At 39.0% G+C, this 16565-nt stretch overlaps 1 protein-coding gene across 2 annotated transcripts in view; it reads right to left on the bottom strand.

The window, feature by feature from the left end:
* The window catches only part of PLD5 (phospholipase D family, member 5), a 173664-nt gene that overhangs the window by 4644 nt on the left and 152455 nt on the right, over positions 1 to 16565 (bottom strand). For both annotated transcript variants that reach the window (XM_010004592.1, XM_010004593.1), the window contains 3 exons: positions 8842 to 9039; positions 4873 to 5012; positions 2628 to 2793 (listed from right to left, as the gene is read on the bottom strand). In XM_010004592.1, the coding sequence (XP_010002894.1) occupies positions 2628 to 2793; positions 4873 to 5012; positions 8842 to 9039 (504 nt within the window). The remainder of the gene's footprint in view (positions 1 to 2627; positions 2794 to 4872; positions 5013 to 8841; positions 9040 to 16565) is intronic.

The following is a 16565-nucleotide window of genomic DNA, read 5'->3' as shown; positions in this document are numbered from 1 at the left end:
TGTGGTTCACAGCGTAGGAAAGGTCCCTGACTGAGCAGCAGTTTGGTATGTCATTTACTCCTTGACATTTGACTGTGTGCTTACAGGACTTAGCTAGTCCTCAAAGTTTTTTGCTCATGATTTCTTCCCAATGATCATTTTTTCAGAGTGTTTCTATTGAGTTTGCACACTCAAAGCTGTTCCAGTTGAATCCAGTTATTATTCATGCTTCTGTGAACTGGACTCCCAATGAAATGCTGAGGAATGCCTGATTAAGAGACTAACAGTTTTCTAACTGCATTGATTATGTTAATTGCCTGATAATGTCACAGTTTTATGGCAAAAGAAGAAAACAACCGCCTAGATAGAGCACACTGTTAAAATTCAGCATTTGGCTCTAGGAAATCCTGCCTTGCAGTCCTTGCCCTCCTGACCTCAACAGCAGATTGAAAAATAACACACACAGCAGTTGGTGGCTGTTTTTAATCAGGACACTGCCAGGTGTAACAGGCTTGCAGTGCCCTGTTTCTAACAATGTACTTGCAGTTAGGCAATACTAAAACTTCCACTAACCTGGTCAGACACCAGGGGAAATTAGAAGGGGATTCCCAGCTAACAGGGGAATTGTATCTGCACAGCCCTTTCCAAGATGACCGTGTACCTCAGGCTACTGCCACTGGCAAAACAGTACCCTGCAGCTGCAGCAAGCATGGGCACTCCCTGGAAACTTCCTAGCCAAACTGGTCTTTCCTTGGGCATGAAAAAAAACCACACTGACAACAAAGCACATCACAGGCTTCAAAAGTGAAACTAGAAGAAACAGCTACTGGATATCCTGTGTAGTACTCAGACATATTATCCCTCGCCGAAGATGGGGATGCCATTTCTGTCAGAACAATTTTGAGGTACTGGGACAGCTTAGCAATTTAAAGTATAATTTAAATCAGAGTTTCTAATTAAAGGTTCTCTTAAAATATCAATGTTCTTGTGTATAAACACCTAGAATACATGTCTACGTAACAGTATTTTCTGTAGAGTTTAGTTTGACTTTATGTTTTCTCATACCCAAAGCAGAACCAAAGGGGAAAAGTAGATCTTTCCAATAATTCAGAAGTTTAGCTTTTACTTTCTTAGCTATTCCTTCTCCCCCTGTCAAGGTTGTGGTGTTTTGTGATTATTTTATTTTTTTTAAATCCTGGTTAGAACAGATGAGTACAAAGGAAATGCAGTTACAAAAGAAAAGGACTCATCTGACATGTTTTCTGAAGTGTGGTGATGAAGCCTCCAGCTCAGTTTCAGCCAAAATCAAACATGTACCAGTGAACTCTGAGCCTTGGGCTGTTAATCGTACCAAGGCTTATCTAAGGCAGTGACTTGGCCTGTATGTTGAATCTGATGCAGAGCACACAGTTAACTGAGGTGTGTGGCTCTTTTACAACTGTTTAAATCTAGTCTGGTCTAATTTACTTAGTGGAAATTGCATTTTTAACTGCCAATATTCTAGCCAGACTATCTACCTAGAAGAGATGCCTAGAATTTTTTTTTCCTTCCTTTTAGCATTTAGTTGTTCACAAAACAAATTCTGTATCAAATATTTTGTCTGCTGTAAATAAATGGAAATGGATATGAGTACGCAGACTGTTAGGAGGCACTTAAATAAAACATTTTGAAAACAGAAATAGAATATTGATGATAAATAAGGAATAAGCTAGGAGTTACTTGAAACTGAAGTCGCTTTAGCCTTGTCAGCCATGCCAAGGCTTTTTGACTTAAAAACATGCTTTATGCTGCTTCTTACTGCGGAAACTTGTAATAACAATGTACAACAAAAATTCCTATTTCTTGACATGCAGAGATACCACTTAGTGTATATAACACAATGAGTATTTGTTTTTTACAATTGCCAGTGATTTAAAAAAGCCAAAATGATAAACTGGATTTTCAATTTAAGAAGTCAGAATAATTTAATAGATCATTTAAGATAATTATATAGTAAAAAACATAATAAATTGATCCAAGATTAAATGATCCAAGATGTCTGATGCTTCAATTTTATAAATACTGTAGCAATTTGAAAGTAGTACTTACCATACACTCTTGTTCTTTAATACAAAAGTAAGATACATGGTATCTCTCACCTTCCTGTATTGGATGTCTAATGTGGTCACAGAATGGTCATTCTATTCTTCACAATTATGAATTTGTAGCCTGAATATAATGTCAGCTCTTCATTATTTTTTTCTTATACTTCGTAGTTGATTAAAGGAAAAGTAGATGCTTATGCAGCTGAACAGTCAGGTTTCATGAATCTAGACTAAAGCACATTTTTGTGCTGTCAGATTTACTATTATCAGCCAGTCTAAACATGACATACAGCTACGGTTCACTGTTAGCTTTGCTGTGAAGACCCGATGCAGTGTTTTACCTGGGTTGTCCACCATACAGACTGCCTTTTGGCATAATTCTATTTTTCTGTCTTTGTTAGTACTAGGAATAAATTCAGGTCATTATCTTACACTTCATATGCTACTTAATGAAATTTAAAGGCTGTGATACTAACAGAAAACACTTCAGTTGAGAAGATTTTATGTTTTTTTGAGGGGAGAGGGAAATATCTTAGATTTCAAAGCAATACGGATTATACTTACAACTTTCAAACTACAGGTTGGAACTTCAGTGCAAATAGCTTTCAGAGATGAGACAAAGTTAAAAGTAAGGGGATCTGTATCTCTTGAGAAACTTATGAGAAGTCGTACTTTAATACTTCGTAAAACTAATGCTTCTCTTATCTTCCCATCTAAATATGGCCAGTACCTGTTGAAAAAGAATACAATACATTCAGAGAATTAAAAAACAAAATTGGGGATTTTTATGCAGCCAAATCTAGACATCATAGAGAAAACAAATCACATGTGAATTTCATTTTCTTTCCACTGAAGGGATGCTATTCTCATTTAAAGGCATTTTCACTAAACAGATTTTCCAGAATCTTGTTTTTTTTGGTCATTCTGCCCTGTACCAAAACTGTCACTGTGAGGACAGTGAGATTGGGGATGGTTGAGCACCCTTTCCATCTATATAGTTGCACGGAGAACTGCCAAAACACAAAACACAGGTACCTTGTGCACCCCTCGCTGGGAGAGTTAGTCCTGTGTTGCTGCCTGTGGTGGGAGCAGAGCAGCTCTTGCGGTGCCACAGAATCAGCAGAAGGAGCTGTAGCTAGAGGGTGCTGCTTACCCAGCCCAGACTGAGGGATGAGGATTTCTGTTGGTCACGTAAGTAAGGGCACACGAACACTGGATCCCCTCCCTGACTGCTGCCCTTTTCCCCCTCGTACTGGGACCATACAGACTGGGTACTGAAATGCCTTCTTCTATTTATTGCTCCGGAAAAGGAAGAGCTACTGCTGTGCGGGGTTGCCTGCATCCTTCAGTAACAGGTGAAGACGGGTCATTTCAGGAGGATGCTTTTTTCCCCGATAAGAACCGCAGAAATTTTGCTGTGAATGGGATGGTGGCTTCCATGGTGCTGTTTTCACCGTCACTAGTTAGCTTTGTGTTCCTAACCTTTGGTGGGAGCAGGTCAGGACACAGAGAATTAGACAAAGAAAATGCATGGCTTTATTCCAGCGGCATCAAGGCATTTGGCCTTTCGATGTCTAAGCTCTACAGTGCAAGAAAATAACTTAGAAGTGAGAACTGGTAGCAGACAAGGTAGGGAAGCTGTGGCAGTGCCTCTAACACAAAGCCATGCTGTAGGAAAAACACTGAAGAACTCACACAGATGGCTTCCCTGAATCTCCCTAATCCAACAAATTTCTGAATTCTGCAGGCAGGAGTATGGGAGATAACATCAACTGCAACACTGTAACAGTTCTACATACTAAGTTCTGTTCCAGCTTAAAAAGGAAACTTGAGGGGATGCGTGTTGTGAAACAGGTTCCTGCAGCACTACCTGTGATTCTTTCACTGTGATAGAGGCTGTACACAATGAGTTTATCAGCAAAACTCTCAAAGATTTAAAACAGCTTATGCTTGATATCTGTCGAAAGGTAGTTATTAAAAAAAAATAAAATTAAACAAAACACCTTTAATTATGCAAAACTGGAAAAAATCACCTGTTCAGTTTGGCCTAAGTCTGCTCAAATAAAGTGCATGGTGAGCTTTGCTAGATGCTCAATTCATTGTGAGTATTATCAAGAGAGGAGGGTCCACTTGATACTTGCCTTCTGAATTGGAGGTTTTATCACTCTGTGGCTCCAGTTTTGAGTTATAAGTGCTTTTTTATGGTCCATACAAACTGTGTTTAAAAATTACTTAGTTTTGTTTGGTTTTAGGAAGTCTCAGTTAAGCAAAATGTGATATAATTCAAATGTAATCTGTGCTGAATTTGGAATTTTCATGTATATGTATATTTCAGTAAAATAATGACATCTTCCACTTTGTATATGAGAACTCACAACATGTTATTTCTCTTGTAATGCAAACACACAAACGTTGTCTCTCATGTTGAACATCCTTATGATACTCATCAAATGCCAGTAGCTGGCATTCGTGGTAATAAATGCAATATTGTAAGAAGTAGGATTAATATACAAGAAGCTTATTGCATTTCTGGGTCCCAGTCAATTGCAGATGGCCAGGCTAGACAATTTCTGATCTCTTTCAATAGGCAGATCCAAACCTTAGGTCCCAGAATGGGAAATGTTATCTTAGGTCCCAATTCTGCTCCCATTTAAGTCAATGCCAGAACTTTCACTGATTTTAATAAGAGCAGAATTGGGCCCCAAGAAATTGGTCCACAGTAGTAACTACTCTCCTGTGGGTTAATTTTCTCCAACAGACTTTACTGGCACTACGATTTAACATACTAATCCTGGACATGGACACTCACCGTTTAGCATGGGTGTCAATGACGATGGGCAGGTAGTCCATGACAGCAATGTATACAAACTGTTTGGCATCATCGATAACACTGTATATAGCTTCAATATCCAGGACTCGGTCCTTTGGGCAGAAGAGTTTAGGTGAATTCTGTGAAGGGAGAAGTTCAAATACGACATTTAAAATGCATGGCTTATTTTCTCTTCCCCTCATCCTTCTCGAGGTGGCAAGTAGTATCATTTATTTTAGTAGGGAATATTAGCTGATACCTTCAACTGTCCTGCTAGAATGTTCAAAGGTACTAAGGAGAAGTATTTGCTTAGTTCTCCCTTGAGAGTCTCGCCATTTAGATAGATAGATTTAGATAGAGCTATGGGTAAAATGCAGAAGACGCAAACTTTAAAACATCCACTGCCACCAAAGAAGCTCAAGTTGAAGTTACATTTAAGATAATTTTGTTCCAAAGAATCTCAGGACTGGTAAATATTAGATGGAGTAATATCTGTGTTCTTACTACATAAGCGACCAGGAATTAAGTCTATCACATCAGTTCTGTTGAAAGTTTTACGCAAAGTCACCATTTGCTCAGTTACTGTCAAAGGAGATGCTGTAGTTTTGCAAGAAACTTATCTTTATAACCTTGCATCAGGTGTAAATTTTTACCTGCTACTGAATCAGTTAGTGGGAAGCCCAGATTTCAGCTTTTTTACCTTGTATCTAGGCTTGTGGAATGGGTCAGCAAGACCAAGCCAGCTGCAATCACCCATCTGTGGCAGAGAGGCCCAGGACTTTCTGCTCTTCCACCTGAGCAGGGAGATAGAAGGGGAGCCACCTGCCAAGTTGCTCACAGGCAACAACAACCTTTAGAGGTTGCTAAAGGCACTTGGTAGAGCTAGAGCAGGTACCAGTTGTCATTTTCTTAACAGACTGCTCTCTTCCTCCTGCTGTATCGTCTTCTCACCTTTGTTATATGCTTGGGTTGCACCTGACATCTAGATTATTATGTTTCTTTAGTAACAGATCCTGGCTTTTTTATTAGTCTTTTTCTTTCAGTGCAGTGCCTGTTGCAGCGGTTAATCACCAAATGGTGTTCTCTTGGATTTACTAAAAGCAAGTTCAGAAAATACTAGAAAATTAACAGCCAGATTTTGATACCAATATTCCAGATCCATTCCTGAACACTAAAAAAACCACCAAAACCAAAACCTCTTAGGTTTTATCAGCCGATCTGGAAGACAATTTTGTTGCTAAGCAACATTACAGCCATGATTCCTAAGAGTAACAAAAAATTCAGTGAATGTTATGCTTGTTGTTTTATGCAGCACAAACATCAGAAGTGAAATGCGTTTTCAAAGAATGAGTTTTGGCTCAAGAAAAAGTATAAAGGGATTTTTTAAAACATATTTTATACCTATTATTTGAAACTTTTGGGATGCTATTGCACTAGCATTTTATTCATACGGTATTACTATTTTCTTATAGAAGTTTTAAGTTACAGAAAAGCTAAAGAATGGAATTCTTACACATTGTCTTTTGCAGATGCGTCCAATACAAAGATGAAAAATTAAAGATATTTAGAAGAGAATTGGAAGAAAAACTGTCAAAGTTGGTCCTGCAACACTTGTATTTGGGCATGCCACTTGTTACCCTGTGGCATGGCTGACTATCTCTGTGGTCATAAAAAAACATCTTAGTACTTTTCTCTGCACTATTCTTATAATACTTGCTGTTCTGATCAAATACCCACTTAATATTTCTCCTCACCTACCAGAAAGAGGCCTGTGTTCTCACTGGGCAACAGTACCTTGCCATGTCCTGGCACAGGGGGCTGTGCTGTCCCAGGCCAAAAGGGAGGCAATGCAGGGCTGGGGGAGGGAATGGCCCAGCACTGGGCAAGAGCAGCACCACCACCCACCCACAGGGCAGCGATGGCAGTAAGTGAACTGCCTGGCTTGTGGAGACTCTCCTCTTGCCTCTAGGTCAGGAGCAGGCAGCAATGGTTCCATCAAAACAGTCCAGAGCAACTCTGGGACTGCCTTTCAGAGGGACATGCTGGCAAACATGGAGAATTTGCTAGTAGGGGAGAAATTCATTGAAAAGCCTGTTTTCAGGAAGGAAGAACCAGCTCAACTATCTGTGGCTACAAATTCAGGTTGCTCTTGGAATTAGACTTTGCTAATCTGAGTTTCTAGAGTATCAGTGATTCCTTCCTTTTGTCTTCCAAAGTGGAATTTCAAGCAAAAAGGCTTTTGTTGCCCACTCAAAATACAAATAAGAGGGAGGAATCTAGAGTTATGCAAATTGCAGAAACACAGTTTCTGTAGAGCCTCTCTGCACTCATCCTTGTCTAGGATCTCACGTTCCTTAAGGTTGACCTTGCCCAGATTTCTTTACTGTGTCCTCCTCCTGGACTGGCTTTCAACAGAATTTCTTCATTTCTTACAGATGACTTAGAAGGGAGTAGGACTTTATTCACAGCTCCTCAACTATTGAAAGTCAGTGTCTAATTTATGCTAGTCCTTAAGACTTCCCAGAATCAGTGGAAGCTTAAGTCTCTTTAAATGGCTATTAATTCTGGCTGACTTAGGCTCTTCCAGGTTTTCACTCCAAAAGAGCTCTCTCTCTCTCTCCAGTGACTGTAGGAGTGTGAAGAATTCTGGACACCTGAATGCTGTGTGTCTCCCAGCAGGTGAAGGTAAACCCTATCCCATACAACCACTCATCTGCACCAACATCCTGTGCTATTTCATTATATTCTTAGCAATTTCTAATTTCTCTTAGCAATTTCATTACATTCTTCATTTTGAAGGGGTTGTTTTTACTCATGTAATTACCTCCAAAATAAAAGACAATCCACATCTTTCATCATCTCTATTGCTCTGTGTACTTTTTTCCAGTTTTGCTACATCACTGCTGAGATGGGAGGACTGCTCCATTTCTTCCCATTAAAAATACACAGGGGATTGCTGCTTGAATTTTAGAGGTTTTAAAATGTCATTTAAAAATAAAGCTAAAGTTGGTAAGGTTCTACAGAAGTATGGATGCTTTCAGTGGATCAGGCTGAAGAGGATTAATCCTTATAAATTACACTCATAAGAAAGCAAGCTCTGATATCAAGCTTATTCTGTATAATTTTGGATGTCTGATAACACTGAGTTTACTCCTGAGTCGTTCACCTTCTATATACTAGTGTAAATAAATAACCTAATTTGAAGAGACTCCCTATCATTCGTTGTAATAGAAGAGGAAAAGCAGTAAGATCACAGAGAAAGGGAAGAAAAACATGCTTAAATGAAACTGCAGCATCTTCAGTCCTGGAAAAATGCATGTAGGAACAATGTCACAGATCAGAATGAAAAACAAATAAATTGCAGTTTGTCTCTTCTGCAGCACAGGAAGATGGAAATAACTTAAAAAACCCTTTCAATTACAGACTTCCCCACAAAAGTATACCCATTGACATAATCATTTTCCCAGAGAACACAGTGATTTAGTTTTTGATCACTATGAGACGATCAAGTTCTGTCTTGTGTAGGTGACAGCTGTAGTGGCCATATCTTTAGAACTGTGTTTCCAGTCACTCCCCTAAGTCTCGATGTTAGTAGCTGGTTTTGGTTAAGGACATAGAGGTAATGCGTATCTTCTTCAGTTAGGGTCAATTTAGAGAAATGCTTAAGTATGGGCTTAATTTATACCATCTGTGTTCCTGTTAATGGAAATTACTATCCATAGTATAGTAATTTCAAAGCATTCTGATTGACTTATTGCAGGGAGTATCTCTCTATCAGTGAAAAGACATCTGAGATTGTTTTCACAGTTGCTACTAACACCTGTCTAACCTGGTCTCACAATTCTGTAGTTCATAAAGGTCAATATTAGGGAATAAGAAGATGTTACACTTTCAGGTCTTAAAAAAAATCTGGTGGTTAAATAAATTTCTTCCCTTCCCTCCCTCCCTGCAACGCATTTCAGAACTTACCGACACAAAAGCTTCTGATTTTGTCTCATTCAGCTGCAGTGTCAGTTTATTTTGAGTATCGTACACGCCGTAGAGTCTCTTAGACCAACTTGGAGGTATTTTGTTTTTGTATCTTAATGAGCTATACAGGGCAAATATCCTTTGTAAATCCAGGACCAGGCAGCTACAGTTGTAAACGATGATGCCAAGTTCCTTCATCTGTGAAATTAAAAGTTCGTATCATTAGTGATATTTTGGCTGTTGGGTCTGTGGAAGTATGCAGCAGGCATGTGGGAGTGTCTGAGAGGTGGCTTCCAGAAGCATGTCTTGAGCTCAGCAGTAGTACTGTCAATTACAAGGACATTCCTAAGAACACTCCTCTGAAGGCAGCACATAAGCTAAATCTTCAAAGTGTATGTCAGAGCCACGTGTCCTGACAGACTACAAGACACCTTATGGATGGACACAACTTAGGAGTGATAGCTGTTTGTCATAGGCACCAGTTTTGTAATAGGTGTTGGCCAAGGTTTACTGCTCTTGGCTAAAACAGCTTTTACTTATTATTTTTGTATTGTTTCCATCATTTCTGCTGGATGATTTAGGAGCACATACTGCTACCGATGACAGTTTCTTCCTTCAGAAACAATTTGTTCTCTGTGAGTTCTGGAAGAGGTGAAAGAAGTGGACTTAAGTTGTTTATCTGCTGTAGAAGGAATATGATGCTCCAGCTTCAAATAAGGGATTAAAAAACAGGTGTTTAATACTAAATTTACTGTGTTATTTACAGCTAAATTTACTGTGCTATTAAATCCAGCTTGATCCAGGTTATTAATTCCCCCATTGCTATGGTATGATACCTCAACTATTGTACTCCAGATTTCTGGGTGCCAGTGTCTTCATGTGAAAAAACTGAGATAATTATACTCTTCTCTCAAAAAAAGTATTCTGTAAGCATCAACATTCTCATATATGAAGTATGAAGAAAAATAGCTCAAATAAATATAGACATTATAGTACAATTAAATGCCTTACCCTACTATGGACCCAGCTTCACTTCTCCATTTAAATAAAAGCATGCCTCCTAGTCATTATACATCTTGATTTGGCAGAGATTTCATTAATTGCACATCCCTAGCACTTAACTTACTGATGGAATTTAATTTATAAACATACTGCCTGGCTTCTGTAATCAAAGCATAGCTGGACACACTCTCTCTGCTTTATAATAGCTCAGGAAAGCACTTCTGTGGGCACAGATGCTGTTGACTTTTCATTACCTGCCTTTCACACTTGTTCAGCTGTCTCCAAAAAAAGGGAGAAGAAAACCTGCATGTATGCTTTGGAAAACAATATGTAGGATAAATGTTTAAAGGATTCATGCTGGTTTTCTTCAAAAAACTCTCTTGGTAGAGTCAGAAGTCCATCTGGCATAAGGAAGAAAATAAGGGGAGTACAAACCCTCCAGCATGCTCATCCTTTGACACCAAAAAATCCCCACTGGTTTTATTCCCTTACATGAGCTCTCCACAGCCACAGAGTAGTTTCTGGTAGGAGTTTATCTTTTGTAAAGCCTGTGAGATCTCTGAATCAATCCCACAGTAACGTTATTTCAGAGGTAGTTCCCGTGTAATTCCGCCTGACTGCAGATGAGAACAGCTGTGCAAGAATGGGGAGAGGAAGGGATGGATAGAATCAAGCCTTCAACTCTCTTACTATGGAGGGAGAGAGGAAACAACAAATCCCAATATTCCAATGAGAAAAAAACTCAAAGGGTGACACCTTCTTCACGTTCCCAAACTGGAAATAGCACATACATAAGAACATACAATACTGAGCAATCTCATTCCCAAATATTTACAGAATAGTTGCAAGCACAGGAGCATTACCTAGTATTCTTACTGTCTAAATCAGAATATTTCTGCAAGCTTTTTTGAATCAGAAGAAGTACAGAATTAGCCTGCACAGTAGCCTGCACAACCTGAAATTTGTGGATAGTTGGAAAATACAGATTGCCAGGTGCACTGCAGCCTTTCTTTAATGGATAATAAATTCATTTTGATTATAAATATATTCCAAGCTATGCCCAACAGCCTAGTCTAAGACTCTATTTGGATGAACATCTTTGGTTTTTCTCCTGGGTGCTGGTATCTTTGAGGACACCTGTATTCAGTTCTAGGCTGTCCTTGTACGTCATGTACTGTTTGTCTCCAAACATTTTTAAATATACATTATCACTGTTTTCACTGTGTGCTGCCAGTACTGTTCCCTTAATTGCCAGGCACGCCATTGCAAAGGACTTCTTAATAGTATTTTGTTACATGTATCTGCATATTGTGGTTTAAACTGCTTTTCATGGCTGTTAGTTGATTCTCATGTAATTACGTGGTTACAGCTTTCCTTTCATTTATCAGGCCAATTATTACTGTTCCACTTTATCCTTTCCCTTAAAAGTAAAGATAAAATAGTGGCCTCACAGCACACCAGAAGCTGCCAGGATTGCATCTGCATGAGCAGCTCTCCTCGGAGCGGGAGCGTTTGCAGTGTGTCCGCAACCTGTCTGTGAATTAACGGATTGCCCTTCTGCCAAAGCGCTTCTCACATACAGAGACTGGGAGGAAGCTGGGGGCACTAATGGGTTGGGATTTTTTAAAGTGCAATTTACAGGCAGCATTAGCCCTGCCTTACTGCCAGCCTCTCCCCATGAATGGATGCACGCTGGGACTGCCCCATTTTGCAGAGGAACTTCACCCTACTGCAGGAGTGGGCATCTGCTGGAGGTGAGGTGGTGCCCTGGCTGGGGCCCTGCCCCTGGCAGCTGTTACACTCAAACTGAGACTGGAGTAAAGCCTTTTCAAGAGATGTATTTACAGCACAGTAATGAATCCTGCCTTCCCACAGTGTTATGTCTTGCAGTTGGTTTCCCTGGAGGCAAGAACTGATCAAAGGTTTTCCTGCTTCTGAAGCCATTCTAAGAGCTCTGCCCCATGGGGATTCCCCGGTACACGATACAAACTTGAGCATCTCCTTTCCCTCTCTGGGAAAACCATTATCCTCTACCAAGCTGCCTGTTTTCATTAAACCTTTAAAAACTTCAGTTCAAATTCACCTGAAAAGTAGATTCAAAGTTACTGAAAGAGGTCAGACAGTGACTCTGATGCTTATTGTGCAGATCTCATTTTCTTAGGAAAGTAAGCTCAATGTCAGCCTGCAACCTCATGCCCATCGTGTTTTATGTATGATATATCACCTTGAAATGAAAATACAGACAGTGCACATGTTCATCATCCCAGTTGTCTTTCATGTCCAACCACCCCAGTAGGTTTGGAGACCAAAAAAATACTGTTTCAGAAATGTCTTCCACACCGAGCCTGTTTTTACTCCCGTACTCTGAGGTGAGGAGACTCTACTCTTTTTCAAATTAATCAGTAAGCCTATCATCCTGGAGGCATTGCAGAGAGTAGGCAGCAAGGATGTGCTAGTGACAGATTTAGTTCAAAGTGGTATGTCATCTAGATAAGGGAAAAGACTTTCTCTTCCATTTGAGAGCTGCTGTTACTACAGATGTCTCTTTTTTTTTAATTTATTTAAATAGTCTCAGAGAAGAAGCAGAAAAAAAGGATTTGTATTGGAAGAATCAAAACCTGAGTGTTGCTCTGTGATTTGCAGTGACTGAAACCTGCAACTAAGCATAATTTGAGGTATCTCTTAAGGTAAAGCCCTTCAGGGCAAGAGCACTTAAGGCAAGGGAAGGATTTCTTCATCCTGAGTTTTAAAAATAACACACAGTAATGAATACATCACTGAAAAATAAAAGTGAAGAAAATCAAAACCTTAATATAACTATGGAAAATAAATCTGAAATGAAAACAGTCACAAATTTGATTGCCTCAAAATGGAAATGAAACATTTGGATGCTGAAGTTGCACAGTTACCTGTGACATTTTCAGAACATGTGCTGTGAGTGGGGGACAGGAAGGGTTTTCTGAATAGAGAATTTTGTGTCCTCTCATGAGCAAGTTTCTTTCCATTTGTGTTAAGAGCCACCATGAATGCTCTTCTCAAAGATGGAAAAACATGGGAGCTGGTTTTCCTTGTTCCCCATGCCATTTACATTTGTGCAGAGCAACTATTAAAGGCTACCACATCACCATTTGTCTTTCTTGCCAATAGGGACTTTCTTAAAGCACGAGAGAAGTGAATGGCTAAACAAGACTCAAGAAATAGTGGCTTATACCCACTGTACAATGATGCTCTAACTACAGAAACCAGGTAAGCTACAAAAAGTAGCAAATACAGCCCAGCTAGAAAAATACTGATTTGTGTGACAAGAGGAGGAATTCCTTACTGGACTGGACAAAGAATAGGATTTCACAAGTAGAAATTTCTGCTTATTCTTTTCTCCTGTACATTGGTAGGCATCACATGCAAAATTAAAAACACACAGGAAAAGACAATACAAGTTGTGTACCTGTAACACTGAAAGCTTCATAAACTGAGAAACAGCATTAGCAAGCCTTTTCAAATACATTTGGATCATGGGTTAAACAGGGTGTATGATGTGTCCTTATCCTACACTGTACAGACTAGATAGTGCATTTTGTATTTACCTCGAGCTACGCTCCAAGAGACAGCCCTGCTGTGTAGGCAAGGTATTTGACCTACATAAGAGTGGCACAATCTGGTTCACAGCATGTAATATCTGAATTGTGGCAAATGTAGTAGGAGGCTTTAGAAAATTTCTTGTTAATTTCTTTTAAAGAAAAAATTTTTAGTAATTGCTTACACTTGAGCCTGATCCTGGAACAGACATCTCTCCTGAGGCTTTCACTGCCATTTGCCCAAAAACTCCAGCCACCAGCATGTGCTGGACATCCATTGCCTGTGCTAGGAAAACACTGGACTAACTACAGGTAGTCTATTGAGCACTAAATTTCCTAAGGAGATTTTTTATACAAAGCACTGCATGTGCATCTGCCATTTTCCTGTGTTTGAAAATGTATTTAATTACTCTTTCAAGCTTGCTCTTTTTTAAATGACCAATTTCCAAATAAATTACTGTGCAAAACCAGAATCTAAACAGGCTAGAGTAATGGAATAACAAAAAGCATGCTATGCTGAGAAATCAATTACCACAGCCTAAAAGGACCTAAATTTTTCAATAGCTTCTACAAAAAAAAATAAAATACACACTGTATTAAAGCCTTGGAGCTGACCACAGATATTTACACTGATAAAATTATGTTTTATAAAATGTGGTGTAATTCTCGGGTTAGCCTGCACTCCAAACATGTGGTTCCTTTTCACTTGATTATCAGTCTTATCTGACCTCTACTGCAAACCTTCCTTATGCTTTTTCATCTGGTATCATTTAATGCTCAGTGAATCTTAAGGCTGCCTTCTGTGCAGCAATTCTTTACCTCTCACCAAAACCTGCAGAGCAGATCTGTGTGCATGTCCCATGCCAGGACAGCATCGTTATAACAGGATTTCAGGAGTGGTGCTCATCACAAATTTAGTAACAGATCCCATTCAGGTAAAGGCCTTTTTGATGTACACCAAAAAGGCAACCTGATGCTGAAGAGACTGAGAAGGCTGCAACACTGCTTGGCTCTTTTCTCACAAAACCTATGCAGGTATTAGAGTCCACCAAAACAGCAAAAGCATGTACCTCAGCTAACACTTCACTAGAAATTGCAACCTACCCTTGTGCATTCCAAGCCAAAATCCTCCCTCTGTGCAGAGGCTTCACAGCTTTGTTATATTATAAAGTAATTCAGTTAAACCCAAATCCAGCAGTCCTACTTCTGCTCTGATTTCCACATTTTCCTTCCATGTTGGTAAGAGCATGTGACCTATGTGACTGCTAGGAGACGTTAAGAGAAGATTAATACAAATGGTAAAGTGCTGTATTCTTAGGAGGTTAGAAAAACTGTCTAGCTTAAACTATCTGAGTGAATAAATGCAAAATTAACAGCATCCCTGGATGTCAGAAATAATCTAGGACACAATAAATGTTCTTACCTAAATTCTCTGGTATTTTTAAAAACCTCAAACTGCTTTTGAAGATTACTTCAAGAATTCAAAGATTAGATTTTTATATTAATTTTTACAATGAAACTATTGTTCCTATTTTCTATAGACATTTATATTGAATAAAAGGTGTTTCAGAATTCCTAGATTTAACCATTCTGCAGTGAATCACACTGGGAGTCTTGCACATGGTTATCTCTTGTGCCTGGCCTGTGTAGCACAGTTGTTTGGATTTTATGTTGCTGTCACCTAAGAACAAAGGTTAATTTTCTATCATCTTGGTTTAAAGCGATTTGAAAATAATCGTCAGGCAGAATTTCTACTGAACTAGAAATAAAGTCCCTTTTGCTTGACATGAGAATGCAGTCTCAACCTGAGCTGGAACTCAAATCTCCTCACTTAAAATGGAAAGCTGCATTCAGGCCACTGTGCTGGAAATAAATCTGAGCATATGACCAAGAAGAGGGGATACATTCACTAGTGAGTGCACCCAGCATTGGCACTGAATGTCGGTATATAGCCATGACAAGCTCTCACTAAACGTAAGGGAAGGACCTAAGTGGACTGACTGTACCCCATTGGAACTGATAAAGTACATTTGAATTGGCAGCCACTAGCAATCCACTGGTCTTTAATTGTCTCTTTTAGAAAGTACATTTGATAGTTTCTGATCTGTGGTTTGTGCTGAATAAAAGTCCCAGGAAAGTTACAACTTCATACATTATTTTTACTTTCATTACCTAATAGCAAAAAGCTGCCACAATATGGCAGTGAAGATTTAGGAACTGATAATTTTTTAGCCCCTTCCCTTTTTCTACTCGTCCATAGGTCTAAAACACAAAACTGTACAGTGATGCTCTACTAATTTCCATTTCACCTTCCATTTAGTAGATAGTCCCACCATTATTTTGCATTGCACTCCGATCTTAAGAAAACCATGCTGAAAAAAACCAACATAAGTTAAATATTTCATTTCTGCTGAAAGGTACTGTCACTGAGACGCAAAGCAAGCTGGACACCTGGGCAGAAGGGAGGTTTGCTTTAAAACTGTGTGGTTTAAAAATAACTTTGTGTGGCAGATGTAGCGATGTGCCTTCAAAGTAAACCAGAAATCCTGTGTCCTTCTCACATTAGAAAATAACCCCATCATTATTTTTATTTCCAAGCCATTTGCTCTATTGATACAGAAATCTCAGCAAAAATTAAACTGTAAAACAATAAAAATGCAATGTGTTTAACCATTGGATCGCTCTGTGGTGATGTTCATGTAGAAACTAATTCAGCACTGAGAGTCTGAGTTTGGTCTTTCTTACTGCTGTTGATGAAACTGACTTATAAACTAAGGCTGACATATTGCTACTTGTCACAGCAAGCCAGAAGGCAGAACACTGCATTAGTTAAAAATTTCTTGCTATATAGTCTACTAGTATAATTAATACCACTTGCCATAATCACAGCCTAATGTATCATTTTCTAATGACTTTTCAGTTTACAATTTCATTACCCCCTCAAAGCAAGCACAAGTATCTCTTTAGGGGAAAAGCAAGCTTGAAACTGCAAGAAACCATTTTTCCAGGATCATGTTTGATTTATTTCTTATTTTACTGCAAGAAATCTAATTAATATGAATTCTAATTTGATTCTGAAACACCATTTTTTTTTCTTGCGGCAAAGAAAAGTGCAGGCTGGGAAGAAAAAGACCTGTTTTGTGCTAG

Source organism: Chaetura pelagica, unplaced genomic scaffold (assembly GCF_000747805.2).
Source record: "Chaetura pelagica isolate M959 unplaced genomic scaffold, ChaPel_1.0 scaffold278, whole genome shotgun sequence".
Classification (NCBI taxonomy): Eukaryota; Metazoa; Chordata; class Aves; order Apodiformes; family Apodidae; genus Chaetura; species Chaetura pelagica.
The sequence above is the reverse complement of the archived record's forward strand: the minus strand, read 5'-3'. Positions and strand labels throughout refer to the sequence as shown.